Below are 27,329 nucleotides of genomic sequence, written 5' to 3'. Positions count from 1 at the left end.
ATTAAACTCACTATGTCTCCATCATTATATCCTCGTCCTCAATTATAGAGTTCCAGTCCAAAGGTTCTGCTGGTCCACCAGCGCTGGCAGCATTTTTCAGCTTCAACTGGGCCTTCTGAGCACTATCGATATATCGCTTGTCATGTGTCAAAACTCTATCCGTGACTTTGATTTGTTTGGCTAATGATTGGATACGTCGAGTCGACGCCACTAAATCATTTTGAACTTGGGTCTCCGAAAGGACGGGTCCGGTTGGCGAGAACGTAATGACTGCATGGCCAGATTGATCTCGAATCATAGTTGCAGGCAAAGTGCCTTCGGCGATCATGCTCTGTATAAGATCTTCAATCTGTTTGATTGAAGTCAACTTTGCACCAGTTTCTGCGCTCATCGTAAGACTCATGATATCTGCAGCTCCAATTTTCGAATAGACGTTGGCAAGATTACGGATCTGAAACTTTTGATAAGCAGCCAGAACACAGCAGATTAAACCGAAATTAGCATCATCAGACCATATTTGTCGACCAAATTCGGCCTCGCTCTTTAATCGTGCCGCTGATCCAGTTTCAAAGATACCGGCAATAGCTTCGTATGGTTTCGCAATAATGTGGTATGTTTTAGCGGCAGCCGCAGAAGTGGTTTTTGGAAGTTGGAGGACCTTTCCATATTGAAGAAGTCCAACGAGTAACCATTTTTTATATGCCTCGACCATGACAAGGCTCACGCTATTATCATTTGATGGATATATTATAGCATTCTCCAACATCTCCAATGCAGCGTCCCATCGTTGCAAACCAATATAGATTGATCCACTGAAATAAAAATACTCTAGAATCTCGAGAGGATTTAGTTTGGTGGAAAAGCTCGATTTGATTGTCACATAGGATTGTGCAGGTAGGTCGACTTCGCAAAGATAACGTGTGTATGAAACTGGTTGTTTGGCAGGTATATAAAGGATAGGTTTGTCAATAAGTTCTGTAATGGCAGCAAAATAACGTGTTTGGAGAGCCAATCGGACAAGATATGTATGGTTTGAGGTAAGGACCGATCCTGAGGGGTCGATTCGAAGTATGGCTTCCCGAATTGGGGGGATGGCAGCACCTGGCTATGCGAACTTTAGTATTATTTTTCTCCCATGACACAAGATATATTTCTACGCACCTGACGTTGTTCCGAAGCAACTTGCGCTACAAATTCTATGACATCTTGTATCTCTTTACCAAGGTATCGAATCTGCCTCTTATCGAAACTATGTAAAAAGGCTGTCGCCTTCTCCCATAAGTCATTGACGTTGATCCCCTTCTCGCCTTTATGAGCTGCGGCGATGTGGGCTCTTAGAACGTAGATGTATGGGACTGTATTTAATGAGGGGTTGATCACCTATAACGAACTTATCAGCTTATGCCCGACCACAATTTTGACTCTGCGCACATCTAAAGGACTTTCATCACCCGCAGTCGACTGTAACAATGTCTTATCGGAGGTCTTCTTTAAACTATCGATTTGTGATGTGATGCCAGTGTCATATTGCAAATCCGTGAGAGGTACCAAGGGCGCTGGATGAGGAGGAAACAAAAGCATGCGGGAGAGGAAATTGTCCATTCTGAAAGTAAAGTATGCGACCGGATAATGAGCGTTTGTGGGAAGTCACTCGATCGATTAATAGGTACACAGCTTTGAACTGATCTGGGATGGATGCCGTATGGAATAGATGAGGCTATCTCAAATTTGACTTCAGGAACGTCAAAGGTAGCTTTAGTATACTATCTTTGAGTCCCAATTCTATAGGTATCAGGTGAATTTGAGAGACGAAGTTGCGAGAGGCTGCGATGTTGCCTTGGAGCTTCTGGAGCTCCCACTTGTTTGTGGGGTTGATACACGCTAGCGGCCGTCTGCTCCGGTCAAAATCACGTGGTATCAAAATTTCCAGAAATCAGTCATCGCATTTAGGGTGGAACAAAGGCATTCATTGTCTTGTTATCAACACTTCGTCGAGTAAAAGTATAACACCTTCTTGAATTCTTGACAAAGTTTAAGTGTTGTAGCCTCGAATTATCTCTTCTAAAGGCCTCCGTCTTTTTTTCTTCTTCGAATTTCGCAAATCCCCATGTCTCTCACAAACGCAACCCCAGCAGAAGCTGCGAGCGGGGCTAAAACTGCTTCTCACGTTCTAGCTACACTTCCAACAGCCTCTAGAAATGCAGCTCTGACGGCTATTCATGATGCACTTCTACAAAATAAAGCAGATATTCTAGCAGCCAATGCCCGAGATCTCGAATTGGCTCGAAAAGAAGCCAAAAGTGGTCGTTTAAGCTTAAGTATAGTCTCGAGATTGGATTTGGGAAAGAAGGGAAAATATGAGGATATGTTGAAGGGAATTCTGGATGTCAGAGATCTTGACGACCCTGGTATTGACAAATTTTCCTATAAAGTGAATGAGCGCTGATTATTTCATACAGTTGGAAAAGTTACATTGCGAACACGACTTGATGATGGTCTAGATCTCGAGCGAGTGTCGTGCCCTATTGGAGTCCTTCTGATTATCTTCGAGGCACGTCCAGAAGTCATCGCAAATATTGCCTCATTAGCAATCAAATCTGGAAACGCCGCCATCTTGAAGGGTACGACAAAACATTCATGCAGTCGTTCAAATGAAAGCTAATGTTTTACAGGTGGAAAAGAATCTACTGAATCTTTCATTGCCATCTCTACGGTAATCTCAGCAGCTTTACAGTCGACAGAAGTTCCTGCAGCTGCGATCCAATTAGTTACCACCAGGGACGTAATTCCTCAATTATTGGCATTGGACCAATATATTGATCTCGTTATCCCAAGAGGTTCGAACGAATTGGTCAGATATATCAAGGAAAATACCAAAATTCCAGTCATGGGTCACGCAGATGGCCTTTGCTCGATATATCTTGAAAAAACGGCTGACCCAGCAATGGCAACAAGGGTTATCGTTGATTCGAAAACTTCATATCCAGCCGCATGCAATAGCGTGGAGACTTTACTCGTTGAGCAAGCAGCTCTCGAGACAATTCTCCCCCAAGTTGCAGAAGCGCTATTAGAGAAGGGCGTTTGTCTACTATGTGATGCTTCGAGTAAATCAGCTCTTACATCAAGACTTCCTTCTGATCAAGCAGTACGCCTCGAAGATGCAGTTGAAAGTGATTTCGACACGGAGCATTTATCCCTTGTTCTTGCCATCAAAACTGTTTCTAATCTCAACGAAGTCATCTCACATATCAACATTCATGGTTCTCATCACACAGATGTGATACTCACGTCATCTTCTGATCTCGCCGAGCGATTTATGGCTGGCGTTGACTCAGCAGGAGTTTTCTGGAATACCTCCAGTCGCATGGCTGATGGTATGCGCTTTGGCTTCGGTACCGAAGTAGGAATATCAACAAACAAGATCCATGCACGGGGACCAGTCGGTTTGGAAGGTCTTATGATCTACAAATATAAAATTCGCGGCAATGGTCAAATGTCCGTTGAGTATGGTGAGGGAGAGGGTCAAAAAAGGTTTAAGCATGAAAATCTCTCGATATAGTTTACTTATCGCATCATAAAAGGTACTCATGTTTGCAAATCCAGGCGTATATCTTTCTTGGCGCATTCGCGTCCTGTACATTTTTGATTGTTGATACTTGAGGTGTCTGAGAAACTTGAGACGAGCCCATATACATGGATTTGAACAGTTGAACGTGTGATAGTGTGCGTCTCTTCTCTTCGCCTTCTTAAACCTCCAAGAATTTGGCCCAAACACCATTTCCCCACTTATCCTGTCACGGTATCAACTTCCTCTCATCTCTTGGCGTATCTATCGGTACTACCTTCCCAAACCCGCCAATCTCTTGGGTTTCGTCTTGAAAAGTCAATATTGTTTCCGGGATCTCCTCTTAAGCTTTATGCAATTTTTCTTTGAATTCTTCCAAGTGGATTGACTGGTGGGTACGATCTCGGTACGCATGTGCATGCTCGGTAACTTAAAACGAACGACCCCTGAAGCCCCTTGACACAAACCATGTAACAAGATCACTTTTACCCAATAATACTCAATTCTTGGGATGACGTTTTGATGTTTCCCATATCATCTTTCGGTGGTCAAGCTTTTCTACCTATGTCTTTGAGATATGTGAATCTGAAAATATGGGGGTATTAATCTGTTTGTCACTTATAAAGCATCGAGCGTTACTGGACCCTCCCTTGGCGTTTAAGCTTAGAGAGGAAGATTGTTTAAAATCTGAGCTTCTCCCGTGGATTTTTGATGGCTACGGCCGGCCGCGGATTACTTCAGGGAAGAGTCTTAGATATTTTCAATTCGATCAAGTTGTAATATTTTTTGAGAAAATAATTTTGAAAAGGAAAAGTTGTCGAAAGAAAAATGTTGTTTTCTAATTTATTTATGATGGCGGGATTGGGGGCCGTTGTCTCTGCGAGGGCGGTTGAGAAGAATGAACGTAAGTAGTTGGCGAATTTCTGTTCAGTCCAGCTTCTCTTCAATTGATAATTCCTGGGACTTTCCTCCCATTTACAAGACATCAACAGTATAACCAGAAGCTAACAAATTTATTTAGGATCATTTCAACGACCCATGAATGACCCCTCATTACCTCGTCCAACTCCCTCCTCTCCTCAATCCTGCATTTTTAAGCCATCTCTTCCAATGCCACCGGTCTCCTTCACATCCACTCTACCCACATCTCTTCATCATCACCTCCCGAATGTCCTCCTCTCTCACTCATTCTTCAACTCAAACCTACCAACTTCTTCTGGCTCCACCGCCCCCATGATCTCGACTCTTTCTCTTTCCGAAGTAACGGGCGACTCCTCTCTTCAAGGGATCTTCCTCGGCCTCGTCTACACTTCCATCGACAAATCTACCTCTGAGCCTCCTCCTGACTCTCTTCCCAAATCTCAAGTATCAAAACCAAAAGTAAAGCCCCATTGCCGCCCTCAATCTCCCAAACCTAAAGCGGATGAACAAGATGATTTCGACAAGTCATGGGGCCATATCAATAATCACGAGATTCGATCGCCGATTTTGTCAGTGCCGCAGTCAAGCCCGTCTACGGAGATGAGAAGGTGTTTCACCGAGGCGGTGGAGGGAGTTAGGGAGAGTGGGTTGGTGGAGGGGACGCTGAAGTTTCCTAAAGAAGGGGGCAAATTACGATTTTTGATTTGGAGGGTTGATTGAATGGTATAGGTTGGGTTGAGAATATTTCATTCTGGTGGGATACTTTTTTTGTGAACAGAGGATATAGCGAATGGATAAGGGGCTGGAGATTCGAATGTTAGAGGCGTTAAAGGCTGGATTGGAGTTCGGGCATTCATGTCATCCCTTCCATTTCAATTTATATGATGTGCACGGGACAAAGCGAGATGAACTATGATGAGCAATCTTGTGTAATTGTTAAGCGCCTCGAACAACTGCTGGGAAATGAATTACCTCATGGACTTTGCACAAACTGTTACTAGACATATAGTTTGTGTCCAAGGAAGATATAAATGAACTTCACACTGTACCACGATAGGGACAACAATCCAAGGCTTCACTTCCGATGAGTTACCATTAAACTTTCGTAAGTAAATATATACATACGGTTACCAACCGTCAGTACTTGATCAGGTTGAGAAGAATTAGAAAAGTCTAGACAGATCAAAATGAACGAGGAAAAAGATCAAGTCTCGATAATACAACCCATATTAGAATAAGATTGAAGTAGACAGACAGTTAGCCGTGAAGTTTTTTTGAACTAATTAATCCACTAGTTCTGTATTATTATCTCCTTCGCTACTCGCCTAAGATCCACTCGCTGCTTGCAATCCTCGAATATCTCATTCTTCGCTCTATAGATGTGCCATGTGACTTCTGTTTGAGAATAGAATGCAAGAATAAAGGCGGGGCAATGCCAGAACTATGATTCAAGATAGGATTAAAGCAATGAATCTTCCTTGTCAAAAATCTCTAACTGGGCGGTTTCTTGACTCGGTGACGTATCAGAAAATGAACAAGCTTGTACTCGCTTCGTCAAACAATGCCGGGTTGTGATTTACTTTGCGAATTCTTAGAGCCTGCAACAGGATTCAATAATGACAACTACATGCGTACACACGTCGTCTAAAATGAAATAACGCGATTACTTTGACCATCGCCCATCATCATCATCACCGTCTATCTCATTTCACTATCACTTGCTCCACTATCACGCTCCTCTCCACAAATCTCAATCCAACACCCTTGCTATCTCGACGTTCGAATCTTTGATCTAATTCATAACATTCACATTGCAGGGCAAAAGAGATCCCCTACGCTTTGTTGGAGTAACTGGAGGTATTCCTATCTAATCTAATAGCTAATTTCATACCTCTCCCAAACTCATGAGGAACAGATACTGATATACAGACGATTATCTGTGAGGCTTCGTGAAAATCAAAGAGATTGGGGGAGGATATGCACTAGCTTCCTCAATTTCTTCCCACTAGAAGAGAGTTCCAATCTCGGAACTCGTAGTGGGCTCGGGTGAGGCTTGTCACTTGTGCATATTGGTGGTTGTGGTTGCTTCTGCTGGTATTAGGTACTGGGTGCTGGGTGCTGGGTGCTGGACATCAAATGGTGTACAATTGGCCAGAGAGCGGTAATTATATAAAAAGAAAAGAAAGAGGGAAAGAACGGATATTTTTCATGAGAGGAGATGGGAAAAAAGAAGTTTGAACAGAGATGAGCTTGTAAAACTTCTTGCTTCCTCTATTGCCTCTCAGTAGACGAGTTCCACCGCTGTAGCTTCCACATGTTTTCAAGTACATCGTATACCCTCTTCCCTTTCCCTCTTCCTCTCAAATACCAATAAACCCATAACCTCAACTTCCACTTTCAACTCATTCCAACTTTTTCACCAGTCTCCTATTCATATATCCAGTCGCCCTCAAAAACCAAGAAATTCTCAAATAAACTCCCCTATCCACTAGAATTTCTCACGCTTCGAAGTTCGAACCCCGATTCTCGATCCTACTTCTTCCTCTTTCCACTCTATCAATGTATATTTAAATACCGATCCCCTTTGCAGGATTTCCCACGCAGCAATCAAACAGAAACCCCGTACAATATCTAAGAACCATACAATCCACTGATCAAATCCTCAAGAACGAAGATTTAGCATATCCCGAGAGACGATTTCAAGCTCGACGTAGGCACATACACAAAGAATAGAACTTAGAAGCGACCCCTAAGTTCTAACTAAACGAAAAGAGAGACAACATCATCGGCATCTAGTCTACTAGATATATCTCCAGTTACAATTGCCACAACAATCTCCGAGAATTATCAGGAAATGAGCAAATGATGATTTTATGGAAAGATGATAATACCCATCTAACCGTGTGCGTTGTCATTTCATCTGTAGCATATATACTGGTATAAGATCATAAAATTATAAACACAAAACAATAAATTCTCAATCCACAATCTGAGACCTAAATTACCTAAATACATTACACAGATTCTCCAAATCCACAAATACCAAAGAGTACATCTCACCTATTTATCCGTCTTTCACAATACCTCCAGATCAATGAACACCCTGAAAATTCACCACAACATAACATCACCCAAACCCCCAGATTCTCAGAAAAGTAAACAAGAGTATTCGAGTAATTCTTAAAACTCTGATCCTTCCTTCCTCCCTTCGCTTACACTTACCTACCTATCTAAAGTATCCTTACTTCCTTGATACCGCATTTCAAAACCTCCATAGATACTCAGAAGAAGTAGGACGTGATATTCACATCCACCTACACAGTTACCATTTACGTTCACCTACCCACCCCCGCTGCCGCCTCGCTTCTTCCATTCAATCTAGTCCTCACCATCTCACTTCCATCTCACTTCCACTTTCGTTTTACCTCTCGAAAACAAAAATACCCCACCCGGGGCCATTCATCTCCATTCATCTCCATCCGCGAATCATCCATCCATCTCCTTTTAACATATCAACATATCAACACATCAACATATCAACACATCAACATATACATTCTCACTGAATAATTTTGCGCGCAGCCTCCTCTCCTCTCATCTATCTTGACACCCTTACACATTGACATCTATATACCTCCTTCCTATTAACATCAACACTCCAGATTTCTCATCTCTATACACCCATCCATCCATACCCCCCTCCCCTCTCCTCTCCTCCCCTTCATTTCCATTTCCATTCCATCCTCATCTCATACACATCTCCCATTCTCAACCCCCTACACGCAACCCGCGTATCACACACATATCACATCCTACACCCTACATACAGTACATCCCAAACACCATCTATGCCTCCCCTCTCCCCTCTCCCTCTCCCTCTCCATTCCCAGCCATACCCATCAAAGTTCAAACGGCGAACCACACAAGTTAGCCCACCTATCCTATTCTCCCCCCTCCATCTAAATCACACATCTCGTTCCTGATTCCTCACCATCATCCTCATCCTCATCCTCATCCTCGCCCCCACACCCACACCCACACCCACACCCACTCTCTCATCTCATCTATCGTCTCCCATCTTCAATCTCCCCATATACATATTCATTATACATCACTCAACCATTCATTTCAGAGTCAAGTCAACTATACATAGATGCATCCATACATCCATCTATGAGAGTATAGATTACAAACATCACAAAAAACCAAGTAAAATCTTCATCTCCATTTTCATTTCCACTTGGAGTTATCCCACAATGTCATCCCATTATCCCGCATCACTTTTCAAATCCATTGCCTCACATAACATTACATCAAAGACAAAAGGAGAATTCACATTTCACTCACATCATCACATCAAATCACACATCCTCATAATTTCCTCTGAAGAAAATATTCATCAACAACTTTTAAATTTTTGTATCTTGTTCAGTTCAGTTCCAGTTGAATTCCAATAATACCCCCGAACCTATCCATTCATACCATCCATCCATCTTCATCGTAAAGTCATATCATTCAACCATTCCCATTCCATTCATCCCGATCACCGTTAACCCATTTGCGTCTAGAATTAGTTACAAAACATTCAAGCTTCGCACCTTTTCCACACATTCCATTGATATGGCGTTCATCCATTGGGATAATCATCATCCCACGGTAGAATCCATTTCATCCCCTCCCCCATCAAGCCCAAGAAAACTCACAACTGCAACAACTAACAAGATAAGCAAGGAAATGGTCATAAATCATAATAATAATGTGTGTAAACGTTAAGCTCAAGAAGAGCTCAACAAAAAGCAAAGAAACCAGAAGTCGGTCCAGGAAAGAAAAGCCGAAAACATTAAACAAAATTATTATCTGTTCAGTGGTCCAGTTTTCCTTCTCTATTCATCCTTCCCGACATCATAAGAAAAATATTGAGACAGGTTCCTCGGCGCTGTAAATATCGAATAGAAAATGGCCCCATTCATTATCTTGGTCGTCCGTCTGAACGAAAGCAAATCATTTAAGCCTTTCCCATGGACGAAAAACACAAAAAGCCCAAATCCCAAATATTTCATGTCGACGCCTAGAGTGTCATTAATAGGCGTGTTTCGTTTTTTAGTTCTCGAGTGTAAAATGAAAAACCCCAAGTAAATAAATCCCGCTTGCATGTGTATATCTTTGGGATCATTTCTCAACAGATTATTTCCTCTCCCATGTTTGCATAGCGTAAATTCGTTAAAGCCGTTTCGATGATCCACATTAGGGTCATCTAAAAATTTCAGTCATAAACTCATCGTCATTCCAGGTTCAAATAATTTGCTGAATCTATGTTCGGCGAATACAAAGACAATCGTGAAGATAAAAAAGAAATTTTCTTTCAAAGAGTGTGCTTGTGATTGTCGAGAATGCTTTTGTGGCGCGAGCCAAGAATAAAAAAAAAACAGTAGATCATGATGAGAAAGATCAGATCACTGGAAGAAAGTGCAAAAATATGCGTCCAAAATCATCGATTCGAGTTACCGGCGTCTTTGAGCAATGGTCGATTGAGCTCGGTTGAGTCCTGGATTGTAAGATGGTCCAGAAACTGAACCCTCACGGATCGTTTTACGTCTCTTCAAGCCATCAGCATCGGCCATTCCTGGACCTCTACTGGATGGTCGACCATCGTCATCATCATCTCTGCCACGCTTGTTACTCCCAGGGGCACCATTCATGATATTTTGCTGACCGGCATAACCATTAGACATTGAAGCTCCAAGATCTGATTGTGGTGCGTAAACGTCACCACCTGTGCTGCCATTAGCTGTACCACGTTCTTGACTGACGACATTATACAAATTACTCGAAGGTGGTTGGATTCGCGGAGGTGTACTGTAACCACCTTGCTGTTGAGCATAGTATGTTTGTGGTGCCGATGCCGTTCTAGGAGTTGCTCGTCCGGAAGCTGGATTATTTGGTGAGCCAGTCATCTCTGGTGACAAATGGGTGTGTTCACCTGTTATTGATCCTACGGCTGGGCCATTCGAGTAATTGTATGGCCGACGACTTGAATCGTAGTTACCCTGGCTGTCATGAGTGTATTCACCGCCATCATGATCTTGATCATGCTCTTCCTCAACTTGGCCATTTCCTTGGTGATGAATCATTCCATTTGAATCCTTTGGTTCATGATGTTGGGGCTCAGCGTCTGGTGCTCTCGCCAATGGTGGACCCATTTCATTCTTGATGTATGAATTTGGCTGTTGCGAGTATTGAGGCATGCTTTGTTGAGGTGGTGGAGCCTGGGCGTAAGCATTCTGTGGCGGGGGTGCTTGGGAGTACATCTGTCTCGAGTCGTAAGGTTGTTGAGTTTGTTGATATTGTTGCATCGATTGAACCGCAGTTCCGGGAGGAGTGGTAGCTGGAGTTGTTGGCATTGAGCGAGCATTACTTAATCCAGTGTCAATTGACAGGGGATTGGTACCTTGCACATTGCCCATGGATTGCCCAGGCCACTGAAAATTGCCGTTAGAATTGTCCATACTGCCCATTACACTAGATGCACTTGTGGGAGGGGTGGGGAATGTGTGTGATCTTTCGAGAGCAGGACGACCAACATTTGGATGAGGAGCAAGGGAATGCTGTGGACCTGGAAGGGGAGCGCCAATTGAGTTAGCCATTGAGTGATGGTGATGTTGGTGTAATGAAGGCAAACCAGGTGCTTGTGGGTTCCGCATTTGGTTTTGCTCATTCTTTCGACGTTCTGCGGCTGCCATTACTGCATTCGTTCGTGTCTGATTCGTTGGGTGGTACAAAAGAGCGCCAATATTGTGAACAAATAGAGGATACAATAATTCCGTAATCTTTTCCTTGTTTGCAAAATCCAATGCACGCTCAAAAGGAATCCTAATATTTTGGTTAGATATGCACGTGCACCTAAGCTGTCAAATTTTGCTTACCAAACACCCTTTAAATGCATAGGACCGATTTTCACAACGTGTCTCATTTTTTCACTCTTCAGGATACCATCTCGTCGTCCACGAGTCATACCTGCAACGTTCAACAATTTCGTGCCATTAATCATGTGATTATCTTGCCTAGTTAGCACAATTTGATTGAATTGAGAGAGCCAAGCTTACCTTCACGTCTAGCCACGCAAACACCCTTTGCCTCTACTTGAAAGCACAAACTACCCTCATCTTCCCAGAGGGTTGCTGTCACTCTGGGCTTCATTCCTGGTGGGGCAACCTGGCCAGTTTGGTCAAATTGTTGTGGTCCACCATAACCTTGGCTCGGCATGCCAGGTTGAGTGGTCATTGCTGGAAGTGGTAGAACGTTGCCTTGGCCACCCATTGACCCGGGAATTTGAGCCGATTGCGGGGATTGAAGTCCATTGCCATAGTATTGACCGTATGGTGCTTGCTGCGCGGGGGGATAATGTGGGGGTCCAGGTTGAAGCAGAGGTGGCTGATGTTGAGGATATTGACTCAATGCACCGGATGTGGCAGTCTGGGGTGGTGGTTGTTGACCAGCCGACATGTGTGGAGGATAATACATATCTTGAGGACCGTGATTCATGTTGTTTTGATATGGCTCTTGGCTGTAAGAGTATGCTGGGTTTGAAGGTGGTGTGCTGTAAGATCCCTGAGGTAGAGAGACAGGTAGACCACTGCTAGCTTGAGTGGGAGAAGGGGTTTTGGGTCCGTTTGAGGAACTCGCTGTGGTATAAGATGAATGAGAACCTCCGTTCAAGATTGAGGAAGATCCAAGTGAGCTAAGTGAACCAACCCGGGGAGATGAAGTACCAGACGAATATGCCTGTTGCGGCGGTGGCAAAGGCAGAGCGGGCAACCTTTCATTCACGTACAGAGGTCGCTGCGCGGCGTGATGATTGTAATATGGTACTTCGGAAGGCCCCCGGGTTTGCACTTGCGATATCGACGGAAGATCCAGTTTTTCGGTTGGAATGATCAAGTCCTGAAAGGACAATGATCTGGCAGACTCAATAAAGGGTCTTCCGAGAAGAGATGTAGAATTTCACGTTAGACGACAAGATTTAACTTGTGGTCTATTCGCGTGTGCGGGTAAAATGGGCAACTTTTTTTTTTGGAGAAAGATGAAAGTTGCTGAACCAAGGATGGAAGAATGATGCTTGGGTATATTGACAGGCTATCGTCAATGTGAGAAATCAAAACAGTCACTGCTTTTACAACGAGCGCGAAAGTAATAGGTCGTTTATTTTTCGTGAAAGAAGATGCATATGCCAAAGATGCAGAAGCAGAAGGATCTTGTAAAACCTCAAAAAAGACTCGAAAAAGAAGACGTTTGGCTCGTAGAAGTCGTTACAAAAGGACTTGAAGCTTTGTTAATCCAATTGAGGTGCGATTGAAGCTCCACGACAGGATCGTTGGCAGTTACGCGAACCTGCAGGTATGTATGCTTGTGCTTGTCGCTTCTTTGGAAGGAATCTGATCCGTGCTTAGATTCGAGGATGCGAACGTAAAAAAAATCGTGAAGCTCGTAGAATATTTCGCGGGATAGAGAAGATTCAAAGTGCAGTGGAGTTTACTGTGCAAGAGGCGTGATGTGTACTTGTGGATAGGCTGTATGTCGGTCAAAAGAATCGAGGATATTTGCCAACTCTAATGCAGGTACATCAGTCAGCGCTGCAGCAATTGCTATGAGAAACGATGCGCAAATCTACACGATGGGTGGTGAATGGGGGAGGTGGAGGGACGAGGTGGATGGAGAGAAGCGGGAAGCACTGAACATTGAAGATTGAGCATTGGAACAATGAGGTACATACCTTTTGTTTGAACTTTTCTTGGATTTTCCTTTTTTTCCTTTTCGTTTTCCATGCACCTCTTTGAGGTATAAGAAATGGGGAGGTCGGAAAAGGGAGGATGAGAGAGTGGATTGGAGAGTTTTAAAAAAAAAGGCGCGGAGGGAGAGAAGAATAGCAACGAGGGAGGAGGTTGGGCGGTGGTGATGTGTGAGAGTGAGTGGTGGAGGTGGGTTTGTGGAAAGTTTAAGGGTATTGGTTGAACAGGATAGTCTTAACGAGAGTGTATGGGTTGGTGAGAGTAGCTATAGCCGTAGCCGTAGAAAAATAGATTGAATGGATGAGGTAAGGTGTGTCAAAGTGGTCAAGGTATGGGTTGAGTGTTTTGAGGTAGTAAGGTAGTAATCGAAGTGGGTGAGTAGAGTGGAGCAGAGGAGAAATAGAGGAGAGTAGTTAAATTTAAGTGTAAGTGTAGAGTGAGTAGAATGAAGTAATAAGTGAAGCTAGCTGGGAGGGAAGCTAGCGCATGAATAAATAAATAATAAATAAAATAATAATAATAATAATAATAATCAGAATCGTGATGATGATCAAATTTAGATAAAACAGCCAGAGATGGAGAAGAAGTTTATCTAATTAGTCGTTGATGACGAGAGGAGGTCGATGGGTCGATGAATAGATAAATAGATAGATAGATGAATAGATGAATAGATGATTGAAGAGGAGGAGGAGGAGGAGGAGGATAATGTAAATAGATAATCTTTAATGTCGATAGATAGTCAATAAAAGAGTAGAGACATGCAATACAAGAACAATGTTCTTCTTGTTCTCTTGTTCTGCGTGTGCCTATGTCTCTTCTTCTCTTTTCCCTTCTTTGCCTTGGCTGGCTGGTCCTTGTAGAAGATGCAATGTTTTGGTGTGTAGTACAGTAAGGAAGAGTGGAAGCGTGCGGGTGGAATCGTTATGAAGGGTTATGAAAATAAAGTGTTCGATTTCTTGGTGGACCTGATGGTAAGATAATGAATGATAATGGTAGTGGAGACAGTCTTCAACTTGTTTCCCTTCTCTTGATTTGTGGAGTGAAGGGGTGGTGGAGTGGAGTTGAAATTTGGAGTTGTTGATTCTTGTCTCTCTCTCTCTCTCTCTCTTTTCGAGGCGTTCTGAGGTTTCTCTTTCCTTTCTTAGATGCTTTCTCCCTCTCTTCCTCACCCTCTTCTCAGTTCAATTGGTTGATACAATACTGTTCTTCTCTCCCTCTATCTCTTCTGCTGTTTCTCCCTCTTTCTCTTTCTCTCTCTCTCTCTCTCTCAAAGTCTCAGACTCTCAGTATTTACTGCCCTTTGGTGTAAACTTTGGATCTGGACTGGGTACTTTCGAAAGTGGATGTTTGAGGCCGTAGCGATCCCGGAATGAAGCTAAGGGTGGTGTGGACGTGTGAATATGTGAACACCACAGCGCCCAAATATCTTGCGCTAAAGTAGGACTTTTCTATACGGACGTCGGAAGAAGCGAATGAGCTAGAGTGAAGTTTAATCTTTGTTGATGAGAGAGATCATGTTCAAGACGCTTGTTTACATGATGTTTATATGATATTTACTTGAAGTCTGGGATTCATAATGATGTGACATGATATGGTATGATCTCAGCGGTTTAATCTGGTTTAATCTGGGTTAATTTGGTTTTACTCTGGTCTGTTCTGGTGTATAGGAATGAAGGACAATTTGACTCTCATCCAAGTCTGCTGCTGCTTCTGCCTCTCACGGCTCCATCATCATACTTCACTGCCATATCATCCAGATAAAGTTTCCACTTTTAGTTTAACCTTTGCATAAGAGATATCATTTTTCTTTCCATTTCTTTCCCTTCCCTTCACCTCACGACTCTCTTCTCCTCTGGGCCAGATCCTAGTCAAGCTTCACTCGAGGATCCAAGAGGCGATAACTACAACCTTACCTTACCAGCCTTCCTTGTAAAACATTGATAATAAATTGTAGATAATAAAAAGTTATCGCTCGTTTTCTGCCATATTGCTAAATTAGCGTGGACATTAGAGTTTCTTAGTTGGGTAGTAGTTGTCTCCCTAGTCGTCCCTAGTCGATCTATCATCTATCTAATGGGCTGCGTCGCTCCTCCGAAAGATCAAAGCTCTTTCTTTCTTTCTTTCGCATCCATCCATCCCCTAGTACATCGCGCCAATTCTTAAACCTTGTACAAAAACTGGGGTGGTTGGACAGCACAATGGTTGTTACTCTAAACGAAGGCTGCGAGGATTGGTCCGACCGAATTAGAAGAAGAAGAAGAAAAGGGAGGAACGCAACGAGAGAGAAGTAACAGGTGAGCGAGTGAGTTGACTGAGTGAGGTGACTGAGTGACAAGCCAACAAGTGGCTCAATTATACATCCTAGACCCGGTACCTACCTAGACATGATCCAATCTTGAACCTCCTTCTTAGATAGTTGAGGTTTATGAATTTATGAATACCGAATATCCTACAATACGAATTCTTATGTTGATATTCCAAACCATCCTGCATACATATGACACCCAGAGATACCGATTCAGTACCATCCACGTCTTTCTTCAATACCTAGGTACCGGTACATTAATCATGGTTACCCGTAGTGCTTGGTGTTGTTGTACTTTTTACTCTATTTTGCTGCGTTGGTTGTGTTCGACTTGTATCGTGGGGTATCTCGAAAATGTGAACGTGATAGCTCTTAATCCCTACCTTTGTCTGCTCTACGTGCCGAGTACATCGTACCTTTTACCTATCGAGGACTAAATCATCACGGACTTGACAAGAGAACATGATACAAACAATGAACGGACAAAAGATGCGAGGTGGCAGTATGGGGCCAATCCATCCATCAAAAGTGGCAGAGTCGCAGAGTGGCCGTGACCGTGGCCCATGAGTTCTGGCCGCTTGAAAACAATGGATACCAAATACAAGGATTCGGGAAAGGCTGGCTGGTTCTCGATTGAGAGAAAAAAAAGAAAGGAAAAAAACAAGTATGAATTGAAACGAGGGTTTTTAATGTGTGATCGCTGACGGCCCAGTGATGATTGGATGATATTGATAGCAGCCGTTCCGGTCCCCAATTATCCATGGTGATCAATTAACTGGATGAAATGAATGTGAGGGAGGACGAGGACGAGGGAGAGGAAGAGTTATTTTTACTTTCCCCTTCCGATGCTTGTGTTGAGAAGATGGTGTTGGTGTTGGTGGTGTGGTCGTTGGTATTTTTATTATTGTTTTTTTTTTTTACCTGACGCCGATGAAGGGGCAGTAATGGTGTTCAAGTCTATTCTCCTGGTGGGTGAAGGCGGGGATGTGAATGTGAACGTGAATGTGAATGTCATCGTGAATTGCTCTCGACTTCTTCCGAATCCCAAAGGGAATCCGATCAGAATATGAAATATCGATGCCTACCTTACCTACTTACACTGACACAGTAATGAATTGCACAAAAGAGATGTTCAAATTCGGATGTAAAGAAAGGCTGCTTTAAGCATACGCAGGATACCTTCGGATCTTCGCCTTCTACGGTAGCTGATCTGTTCTTCAAAATCCTAGACGAAACCTTTCAAAACGAAAAAAGAAGATGAAAAAAAAAGTGGCCAGGGCAATGATAAGCCGCTTGAACCCAAGAAAAGACGGAACAGCGATGGTGATGATGAAGGTGATGATGATCTGATGCGAGTGTTTGCTGGTGGGGCATCTTTTGTGGTGGTTCACAGTTGAGTTGAATCAAATCAAATCAAATCAAATCAAATCAGATTAATACCGGTACATGGATGATGGAGAAAGTGGCGAGCCCGTTCTTTCTCTTCTGTCTATTCCTACATCCGAATTATGATGGATGATCTTGCTTGACGAATGGATCTCACATACCATACCGCATTCAATGTTAACCAGGGAATTAACTTTCTTCAACAGCCATCCAAACTCACTCCAAGCATTCTTCTTTGCATTTGAACCTTGCCTTACCGATCAAGCCTGCATCGCATTACCTGCTGCAACGTTTTCCCTCCTGGCGGCGGCGGCGTAGACGTCTCCTTCCGTAGCTAAATGAAGACATCCTGTGTATCTATTGTATATTGCCCTTTCTCAAAGAACCCCCAACCCTCAACCCCCAACCCTCAACCCCCAACCACATCATACACCACACACTACATTGTACATACCTACCACCTACGACCTACACCTTGCTGCCGCGCAAGAAAAGTTAAAATTGAGCTGAGCCCTGGCAACCATTCCATTATTGGAGGGGCCGAAATGCACTCCAGACTTTTTCATTCAGAACGAAAGCACCGTGCCCCAATTCTGCACAGATTCGTTCTGCACATTTCCGGGAGCGAGATGTACGGAGGAAGGAAAGTGATGAAAAATTCCTATCGGAAATTTTATGCTGATGCTCATGCTGGTGCTCATGCTCACCATGCTTATACTTCACAAATGGCTCATGCTTCATGCCCATCCAATTGTCCGACCTGTGTCCTGTGCGGTGGCTGGGCTTGATTCTTTCAAGCTTGATCGCTGTGCTGGAAGGGAAAGGGTTCGGTAGGTTACTGCGATGCACTCTACAAGCTTGTTCCGCCTGCAAGACGGGATCTCCTGCTTTTGCATATCGTTTCTCTTTGATCCCGTCCCCCCTTTTTTACTACGGTCTATCCTTGAAGGCAGAATAGCTTGAGCTTCAAGCTTGCTTGGAAGTTGGAGCTTGAGCTTGGGTCATCAATATCTCGTGGATATGAAGGCAACACCAGTCACCAGTGCACAACAACACCCCATCGAGGACCACCACCACACAGTGGCACATATGCACAGATGGGAGATCAATGGTACTGCCGGCATAGCATGGCATGGCATTGACAAATACTACCTAGGTAATAACATTGAAATTATGTAACGTAACCCCGTGACCTCTTTAGTATTAGTATTTGATGAGACCAAGCATTCATGTATTCATTCATACAGTGCTAATTTTATCTATAAACTCTAACTTCTAACCTCCGTATCTACCGATGAGAAACACGAGCCGCTGAACCAGTCCCAACCGCCGTCTTCTTTGCATAAAATTTGAGAATCTTCCGTTCCTTATCACGACATTTGCCAGATCTGCCACCAGCGCGATCGCATGTCTAGCTTCGAGCGCCTCATGAGCACTACTTTCGACTTTTGTGATGCACTGGTTCTCGGACTTTTCCAGCCTTTTCATCATATCCTATTCTCCTATAAGTCCTTGATCATACAGCATCTGAGTATCATTATTCCTATTGCGTTCTTTGACACTGTCTGAACTACTCGGCGGTATGCTCCGTTAACAATGCTCCGTCTTCCGTGTGAATATCTCGTAGATAATGCGATGCGTTTATCGGTTACACATGCGTTAATTACCTAACCCCTTCATGATTGCTCATCCCTAACGAGAATGTCCGATAATTCACGGACTGATCGGAGCGAGCCTTGGATTTGGTTGGGATCACTAAAATGGCTAGGTTTGGCTTAGCTTTAGCTAAATGATATCTAGGGTCATACGCCACGGGAATTCGTTTTTACGACTCATGGAATATATTCCTCCCCTTAGTCTCCTTTACTAGAAGGGAGACCCTAAGATTTAGTGGAAAGGGAAGTACGGGACAATTTCGATATCAGCCTCGGCTCCCGGACGATATTTTCGTAACCATGGCGGCTTGCACGAAGTAGCATCCTTCTTTCAAAGCGGCTTAAACATGATAGTATATCCTCAAGGTTCTTACGGTTCTCAACCGGGTAGACGGTGGGGCGTTTCAATTGTCAATAGATGAAGAGGGGGAAAGAGGAGTTGTATCCCTAATGTGATGAGAGAGTGGTAATTATTGATCATTGAGGTATCGATGGTCTCATACTTGGAGAGTGACATTGATTGATTATCAATATAGTAACTCAACGACAATCGATGAAACCACCAACCACAAATTAATAACCCTCTCCTTGGAAAGAAGATTATCCAAAGGGATCCATTGAGGCATCAGGGAAGTCTAGATGAGGGGAGCCGTTCTATCAAGCCAGTAAAGTATCTCATAACAAGTATGTTGAGATTTAAAGCGGCATCAATTGTAACTTTCCTCCTGCCACTTTTGCAACATCCACATATCACGCCTTCGGCTCTTTTTCCCGCCACTTTACCACCATCAGCTTTTTTTCTCTATCCCAAATTAGATATATCAAATACTGTTGTCAACTTGTTGAGAAGGAAGGTCTCAAAGCCAAGGTTCTTGAGAACCGCCGTAAGTTACTCTATCTGTCAACTCTGTAAACCGGGTTGTAACCCTTCATCAGTACCGAGTAATGTAGTCGTTCGGATCATTTACTAATTTCACATAGACAACAACACGATAGTATGATCATACTCTATCTATTCTTCAACGATGCCGACAGGCTACATGAAATTGACGGCGATATTACCTATTTATTAACCTGTCTCTGCAAGGATGGGGATGCCATCCGGTTTCCCCATTAGTAATGTAACACAGCGTGCACCGAAATGGGCAATTCGATGTTCTTGGTCTTGTCATCTTCCAAGACTCAAGAGCAAGGTTTCAAGGTCAACAGCAAGGTTGGTGAATTACAACTGAAGCCGGAACAATGGCCGAATTAAACGGTCATCGGTGTCATTCAAAAACGAGTGGTCTTTGCGATAATAAAGATGCTGCCCCGTTCCACCCTTACTAGTATACATATGCTACAATGACAGGCTTCAGAGCAAGCATGTTGAACGCAGGGTTCCTTCCGATGTGAAAGGGAACTCCCTTCTTCTTTGCTTCTCCCGTGAGAAGTTACGCTTGGTCACAATGAATCTAGCAATTGAGAGGCTCAAGCTGCCATGCCAGTGTCCGCATAGGAAGATTCTTTCCTCAACAGATAATCCGAAAGATGGGAGATGGTAAAGCTGCATGCTTCAAACAAAATCATACATACATACCTACATTGATTCGCATTGGCAATGGAACCTCTGACACGGCTTACTTCCAGATTGCATTTTGTTTGCTTACAAGTTACAAACCAACAATCCATGTACCGACATGCGCGAGTCAGGGTTGCAGGTGAGATTCTAGATCCCTTTCATATTAATTGTCTATCCAAAATTGAATGCATTCCATCTCCAGACAACAGACATCATGATAAAAATGTTATCATTTTAATATCGGGAACGAATCGGCAACACACGAGCTGATTTGCAATGAAGCCCCAAGGACATATACTGTTGGATGAATGTTCAAAGGGTGGGGATGCTGTCTCAAAGCTCAAGATGACATCTAGGGTTTTCGAGCTCGTGAGTCGTGACCCAGGAACCTCGTCACACTTCATCTCGATAACACAATCGTGGACGAAGGAGACTGGTGGAACGAGCACCTTGTCAGTCTCGAAGTTAGCCATGTTTCCTCCCAGCCAACATTTTCACATTGTCAATCCGCCTCGAATTTAAAAGAGTCATCGGAGAGATATGAAATCAATTTTGTATCACATTTCCACACGGTGAGAAGGAAATAGTGAGATCTCGAAGTTGGGAGGCCAGTCAGCCAGCCTTCCGCGACCCCGACGCAAGGAACGGTGCGAAAATAGTGCACAGCATGTGATACCGTTACTAGAACTTTTTGTATCTGTAGTCATGTATTTTTACTCATATTGGGTTTCAATCATCAATTATCTGGAGAAACTTATCATGTGCTTTCAACTCTTTGAGACGAGACCAAACGAAGCTTCCCAGCTCACTTGCGTCATCACGCATACATGCGTATCGATATCTAGATCTTGATTCTTAAGGTTTGATTAATTACTGACAGCTTGATCTTTTTGGGGCAATTCTTGCGTAAAATGATGTCGATCTATTTATCTCTAAAGATTTATCTTCATGTACTCTGTATGTACTCTGTATGTATGTATGTATGTATGTACACATCGCAAATCCATGAACCCGCCGATTTGCGGAGGCAGACGATGGAGATCTTTTCATTTCTGTAAGAGCAGTTCTACAACAATCGGTTATGTCTGCTGGTTAATGGAACAATGCGGCTCTCCGAGACAGGTATTTTATGCCATGCTATGATGCGATTTTATGTTGTACAATGAACTGGAAATTGTATGCAGATAGGGAGGAAGGGAAGGGTATGAGACGAGGAAGAGGGATCCAAATTGCACCTTCAGAATTTACTCAATTGGGATGGATCATTCGGACCGCATGTGAAAATTCAATGGCACCAAACCGATAGGAATCCGAAAGATAAATTTCTGGATTCTGGATTCCGATTCATACTGGTATCAGTGTAAAACTCACGAGTCACGTTGTCTTACACTTTCAATTCTTTGTATAGACTATCCAAAATCCATTGGCAATACGTGACCCACGTATACCCATGAACTTCTTTTCACCGCCTCTCGCGAACACGACCCCAGTCACCTTGCTCCGCATCCAATTGGCCCCGTTTTACCTTTTTCCTTCCCCCAGTCTCCGTGCAGCAGCCTGTGAGCAGCCGCTGCGCATGCAGGATGCAAGTGTTATGAAGGCAAGGGCCACCAGAAAATTTCGGCATCAGACCCTGCAGAGTTTTTGTGCGCAGTCTGCTAGTATGGCTATCCCTGTTGGATGAGATGAACGAAGGAAGGAGGGGAAACTTAATACTGCTTGTTGGATGCTTGCTTATCGCGACGGGCGTCATCGAGCATTATCTGGCATGTCTCTGTTTGTGAATCTTTCTTCGTGATTCAGTTAGTAGGCAACTTCAAACTATTCCTAACCTTCTCTCATGAGTTCAAAAGCCCAACAAATAAGGAACAATTCCCCTTAACCCATCACGCAAGACCGAAAAATCCTTATTCATAGTACATACGTACCTACCTACCTTATCCTCTCCTCCAATAACCACACTCCATAAGGCTAGTCCCCTTTTTCACTTTTCTGCACACGCGGAAAACGGTCCGTCTTACACCATTTCCAGCATCCCTGTCCTGTGTCGTTCTTGGCCTGCTTGTCTCCAATCAATTCATCCTACACGATTATGGTCTGTATGTAACGAGAAACGCACAACATCGAGAAGCAGCAAGCCCAAAGATGCGCTAACGCAAGCCCCATGGTGAAAATCCCGAAGCGAGGCTTTCCCAAAGCGTGTCACCGAGTAGGAATTACTGCTTCTTTGGGACTGGGGTGTATTGTTTTGTGGTTTTGGAGTGGCTTTTTGTTTTTTTTCTGTCTGGAGGGAATAAGAAAAGACTAGGGATGATCATGGATGGAAGGCGAGAAGAGCGAAAAAGGCTCGGTCTACGACGTGGTGAATGGTGATTGGGGTAACGTTGTTCAAAGCGAGGACGAGAGCGAGTTTTTTTCATACTCCGTAGACTTAGAGCCTATCCGCGAGTCTAGAGGGGAGGAAAGGTGTGTTCTAATTTCTGTGATCGACACTCGTTGAGGGGGTTTTGGGATGTTGTTCATGTTGTTCATGTTCATATGATAATGAGAAAAGATTGATCTGGGAGGGTAAGGTGGGGGGTGGGACGAAATGAGTAATGAATGTGAGTCTCGAAAAGAGAGGAAGCCACTTGATTTGAGCATCTCGGGAGTCTAATTGAAGTTCGAGATTTTCAATGTTTGGATCTGGATTCTGGAGATGCAAGTTTACAGTGTACTGTACAGTTGTTGTGCATGCATACGGAGTAGGTACTGGATCGTGCAAAAAGCTTAGACTATCACGACGGAGTGTGTATATACGTACGATATTGACATTTGCCCGCCGAAACTATAATGCCGATGCGGTATAGATCAACAACCTAGCTTGATGATGGGACTACGCACTACACTGCGCTGCTGCACCGCGCTGAGCGTATAAATTCTTGGCGAGAATGGGAATCGTAGGACAAAGCTTGAACCCTAGACGCCAGAATTCATCCCTGGAGGGGGAGGGGGTTCCTCATTGTGTATGGTTCATGATTGAATACTGAATAAAAAGTCATTCATAGCTACAGTATGATAAGAATCCACATCCAACATCTAATCATTCAACGAACTATACTATCGCAAGTTATTATTGATCTAGGTCTAGTGGTAAACCATAAAGAGAATTGATTAATTTATTCTTTTCTTTTCAGAAGCAAAAGAGTGCTAACGTTAGCGGGGAACGGAGAAAAGGCCGTTTGATTTTTCTTTTCTTTTTCTCTTGTGTTGGCGATCAGAATGAGGTGGATGGCGTCTCTTAGCGTCTTCTACACCGCCTTTTTGTGGTTGAGAACCTAGAGAGGGCGAATGAGGGGTTCTCGCTCTAGCGACAACGAACCTTGAAAAAACGACTTTTTTTTTCATTGTGCTATCGTTATCGATGACTGATGGATTCCCTGGGGCATCCAATTGATGGCTTTGAATTTGGAATACGACTAGGTCGATTTTTTGTCCCGATAATAACATAACATGGTGACTTGGAAACTTGGAAGAGCTATTTTCTTATCTCACTACTTTAGTCCAGCTACCAGAGATAGTTCTAGTACGGTAATAACAAGACAGCCAAATCTTATGGGGATTGGGAAGGACCTTTTGGATATCGAAGCACCACGCTTGATTGATTGTATGTCAGCTTCTAGAGACCCATGAAGCTAAAGTCTCATGGGGTTGTAGACAAGGGCTGAAGTAAAAACAAAGAAAGAAAGAGACCAGAAATTTTATACAAAAAGTTATGAAAGTACACATATTGAGCCCGAGAATCGGTTGCAAATGAAAAAACCACAAACCCCAACGCTGCTGACACACAGTCGATCAAAACAATCAAAATCAAATATAGCCTTAATGTGGTATCAATATATTGCAATTCCTCAAGACCCAGTACGTGCTTACCCTCGCAGGGTAGTACCCTTCTAACCCCAACAAAACCATTCGGAGATACTCCATATGTAAGGACCAAGAACTTCACATGGGAAGGACGTTGAAGGGAGTGGTACTTGCATCTTACAGTGGTGAAAGGAAATATATGTCCGCGAAAACGGGAGTATCCGTTCCCATGTCATGTCCCTAAAACCTCAAACCAACCCGCGCCATACATACATACCTACCTACATCAGTCCAGACTCGCCATGTCAATCCGTAAATGTTCTCGTGACTCTCACATGGTTGGAAAGATGTGCACATTTTGACCTCTCGGACTCAACCCCCAATTTGGTACAACCCTCGTGTCCCAAAAGATGCAATTCTAGGATTGATGTATATTGCTCGCGCATAATTTTTTAAATGAACTGAGTGTTTTGTATAACCCCAATAGCGGCTCATCCAGGATATGATTACACTATCAACCGGTAGAAAAAGAGTTAACAGGGTGTTGTTGATAGAGGTGATGTTTGCTAATGACCGGAAAACGGCTGTTAAATTCAAAGATGGAAGTACAAAACATGTATGTAAATAAAGAGCAGACACGGCACGCAGGATAGAAAAGGCATGTGAGGAAGGAACTACGCACGCCACTCACTTGATTGCATTGAATGGAAATAGGAACTTGCAGAACTGGGAAATGCACGATTGGATACTTTTCGTATTTCGGCTTTTTCTGAAGGACGCACCAGCCATCCATCTGAGGAATGAACAAAAAGACGCACGACATAGTTGCAGCTTTCAAATTACATGGAGAGTACAGTAGGCACTGTGCTGTAACGATCGTGCATCAAGCCGGCTGCTGTTCTGCGAGGCGAGGCGAACGGGTACTTGCTGCTTGCATATCCTATCCTATGCTCTCCTTATCCCAGTGCCTCCTTCATGTAACCAAGATATGTTTTAATGAAAAGATTTGGAAGGGCAAAGGAAGTGGCAAAGTAAAGACCAAATGAAAGAGATGTCAAATTTGAATTCAATTTAGTAACATATTGAAAGTTCATTTGAAGGAATTGCGGAAGCTCTTTTGCCTTGCTCAACCAAGCATTTCGAGACGAAGAGGGGGAGAATTTAGAGGTATCGGATGATATTGAAATTTGAAGGAATCATCGGATTGTAATGCATGATCGGGGATGTTGCTTCCTAGGGTATGACTGATTCTCGCTCAACCTTGAATTTTGATGAACACCATACACATCAACTAATTTTTTTTATCATCTATTTTTCAAAACATGATGTGATCGCCCATCAATCATCCCGTATCCGTTCGAAACTTCGAAGTTACTGTAGTTCTTGAATGGAGACATCGGAGAAGAGGATTTTCTTGTGCGAATTTGGTGAAACAGACAGAGTACATGGCGTTTACTTGAAGTGATGAACTGGTTTCGGAAGAGGGAGATTGTTGTCTTGAGACTGGATTGGGGGCTAATTGATTCCTGGATTGTAGAGATCTAGCCAGTCTATCAATGGAGTGGTTCACGTGATCAGGCGTTTTGGGCGCGCCTTCTGTAACTGTATCAACGCATTCGCGCTTGTTAATGTTTTCCTTTACATCCCGCGTTTGGAAGTCAAAATCAACGACGAATGGATATGTGGATAGCATGAACTGTACAGTTGAAATATCTGGATTATGAAATGTTACTGACTAACCGTATGAGTTCAGTGATTCCATACGGCAACAAGTAAAGTGCGATATTTCTTTGTTTGAATAGATTATTATGATCCCTGAATCTCTTCGACTCGCAAACTTTACGGAAAGGATATACGCAAGCAAGTATAGGCTCAAGGATAGCCTGATCTACAATCTTTACGAGAAAACAAGCATGGCACCCCCAAAACCGCAAATACCTCCGGCGGCAGAACCAGTATTTGGTGCCCATTTTGATGCGTGGAATTCATCAGCGACAGGTCATCAACGGGCAGAGAATAAGATAGGTGGTTCTACAGGATGGAGAGAATCTCGAGCATCGAAGCTAGGCCACCAGTTCAAGTCTGGTGGTACAGGTGGCAAAAGGATCTCCGACAAAGTTGGGGCAGGATCTGAAGACTGGGATGAGAAAGCGAACGCCTTGATTCCAAAAGAAGTCAAGGCAAGGGCAAGACGAAGTGTCAGCGACACGTTAGTGGGGAAGCCAGGCTGTATGTTTTGTTGTCCCTTTCAAGTTCCCTGTCCGATGCTACCATATATACTTTGTTGATGCTTGTCTTTCCCATTTAGTGCCGATGAGCGCCGAAGAACGACTGATGGAGATGCGGAAACTCGAAGATGAAACTAAAGTGGAAGAGGACGATCTAGCTCGAAAGTCTAGAGGCATCTTTGATGAGCTGGTCATCTACATAAACGGTAGTACATATCCAATGGTCTCGGACCACAAGCTCAAGCAGTTGCTGGCAGAGAATGGAGCACGAATGTCGATGCATCTGGGCAGGCGACAAGTCACCCACGTTATCTTGGGCAAACCTTCTGGTGTAGGAAGTGGAGCTGGAGGTGGTTTAGCTGGGGGAAAGTTGGAGAAAGAGATACGAAGGATTGGTGGTTGTGGAGTTAAATATGTCGGTGTAGAATGGTATGGGCCTTCTGGTATCCCCTGTTAGCATATTCATACTAATATTTCTGGCAAATACAGGGTATTAGAAAGTATTAAGGCAGGAAAGAGACTTGCCGAGACGCGGTTCTCGAATCTGAAGGTAGCTCCGAAAAGCCAGCGGAGCGTTTATGGCATGTTCAAGAATACGGCCAATGCCGACGTGGATTAACAATTGACGCTAAGGACACCGAGTGGGCAAGCGAATTGTTCATGCTTCCCAAACTTTTTTTGCTCAAGTCTAGTTTTCGAGTCTTGAGAGGTATGTCATTGAGGTCAATGCATATGGTATGTATGATGTATCTATATATATATGGCATGGATGCCATATTCGGCTGTCTGCTTGCTTCTACGGCGTTGTGTTAGGAATTGAGGTGCATCCTGGGTGGCTGCATAGCATCTGCGATGGGAATAGGGAATATCATTTGGGAGGTCTAGAGGCGTTTAGTAAGATTCTGGAAAAGGCTGTACCATGACATAATTTGATATTACAGTAATTAAGGAACGTCAATCACATCCGCCTTCATCATGCTGTCTCGTCATGCATGTTTGAGTGATGTACTTCCAAAGAACGGCAAGAACACACTTAACAATGACACTTTCCTCATCACCCTCATCACCCTCATACA

The 27,329-nt window shown here is 43.5% G+C and overlaps 7 protein-coding genes across 7 annotated transcripts; 4 read left to right on the top strand and 3 right to left on the bottom strand.

Moving 5' to 3' along the window:
• Window positions 1-10: 10 nt before the first annotated feature.
• On the bottom strand, window positions 11-1,602 carry Bfra_011311 (putative cop9 signalosome complex subunit 3 protein; the record flags this gene model as incomplete). Its single annotated transcript, XM_037341639.1, has 3 exons — window positions 11-1,105; window positions 1,162-1,380; window positions 1,432-1,602. 3 exons carry the CDS (start codon window positions 1,600-1,602, stop codon window positions 11-13), a joined length of 1,485 nt encoding a protein of 494 aa, XP_037188451.1.
• Window positions 1,603-2,107: 505 nt separating this feature from the next.
• On the top strand, window positions 2,108-3,559 carry Bfra_011310 (putative gamma-glutamyl phosphate reductase protein; the record flags this gene model as incomplete). The annotated part of the gene is made up of 3 exons (XM_037341638.1): window positions 2,108-2,408; window positions 2,460-2,621; window positions 2,673-3,559. 3 exons carry the CDS (start codon window positions 2,108-2,110, stop codon window positions 3,557-3,559), a joined length of 1,350 nt encoding a protein of 449 aa, XP_037188450.1.
• Window positions 3,560-4,417: 858 nt separating this feature from the next.
• On the top strand, window positions 4,418-5,206 carry Bfra_011309 (uncharacterized protein; the record flags this gene model as incomplete). The annotated part of the gene is made up of 2 exons (XM_037341637.1): window positions 4,418-4,469; window positions 4,587-5,206. 2 exons carry the CDS (start codon window positions 4,418-4,420, stop codon window positions 5,204-5,206), a joined length of 672 nt encoding a protein of 223 aa, XP_037188449.1.
• Window positions 5,207-9,987: 4,781 nt separating this feature from the next.
• Window positions 9,988-12,710, bottom strand: Bfra_011308 (putative apses transcription factor protein; the record flags this gene model as incomplete). The annotated part of the gene is made up of 4 exons (XM_037341636.1): window positions 9,988-11,356; window positions 11,410-11,542; window positions 11,590-12,443; window positions 12,661-12,710. The coding sequence occupies 4 exons, from the start codon at window positions 12,708-12,710 to the stop codon at window positions 9,988-9,990; spliced, it is 2,406 nt and encodes an 801-aa protein (XP_037188448.1).
• A 5,219-nt stretch (window positions 12,711-17,929) lies between these two features.
• Bfra_011307 (uncharacterized protein) lies at window positions 17,930-18,451 on the bottom strand (the record flags this gene model as incomplete). Its single annotated transcript, XM_037341635.1, has 3 exons — window positions 17,930-18,115; window positions 18,209-18,222; window positions 18,244-18,451. The coding sequence occupies 3 exons, from the start codon at window positions 18,449-18,451 to the stop codon at window positions 17,930-17,932; spliced, it is 408 nt and encodes a 135-aa protein (XP_037188447.1).
• Window positions 18,452-19,304: 853 nt separating this feature from the next.
• On the top strand, window positions 19,305-19,662 carry Bfra_011306 (uncharacterized protein; the record flags this gene model as incomplete). The annotated part of the gene is made up of 2 exons (XM_037341634.1): window positions 19,305-19,502; window positions 19,654-19,662. The coding sequence occupies 2 exons, from the start codon at window positions 19,305-19,307 to the stop codon at window positions 19,660-19,662; spliced, it is 207 nt and encodes a 68-aa protein (XP_037188446.1).
• Window positions 19,663-25,938: 6,276 nt separating this feature from the next.
• Bfra_011305 (putative brca1 c terminus domain-containing protein) lies at window positions 25,939-26,872 on the top strand (the record flags this gene model as incomplete). The annotated part of the gene is made up of 3 exons (XM_037341633.1): window positions 25,939-26,254; window positions 26,334-26,682; window positions 26,743-26,872. 3 exons carry the CDS (start codon window positions 25,939-25,941, stop codon window positions 26,870-26,872), a joined length of 795 nt encoding a protein of 264 aa, XP_037188445.1.
• Window positions 26,873-27,329: the final 457 nt, after the last annotated feature.

Source organism: Botrytis fragariae (genome assembly GCF_013461495.1).
Source record: "Botrytis fragariae strain BVB16 chromosome Unknown tig00000225, whole genome shotgun sequence".
Taxonomy (NCBI): domain Eukaryota; kingdom Fungi; phylum Ascomycota; class Leotiomycetes; order Helotiales; family Sclerotiniaceae; genus Botrytis; species Botrytis fragariae.
This window is presented reverse-complemented; position numbering and strand designations above follow the sequence as displayed.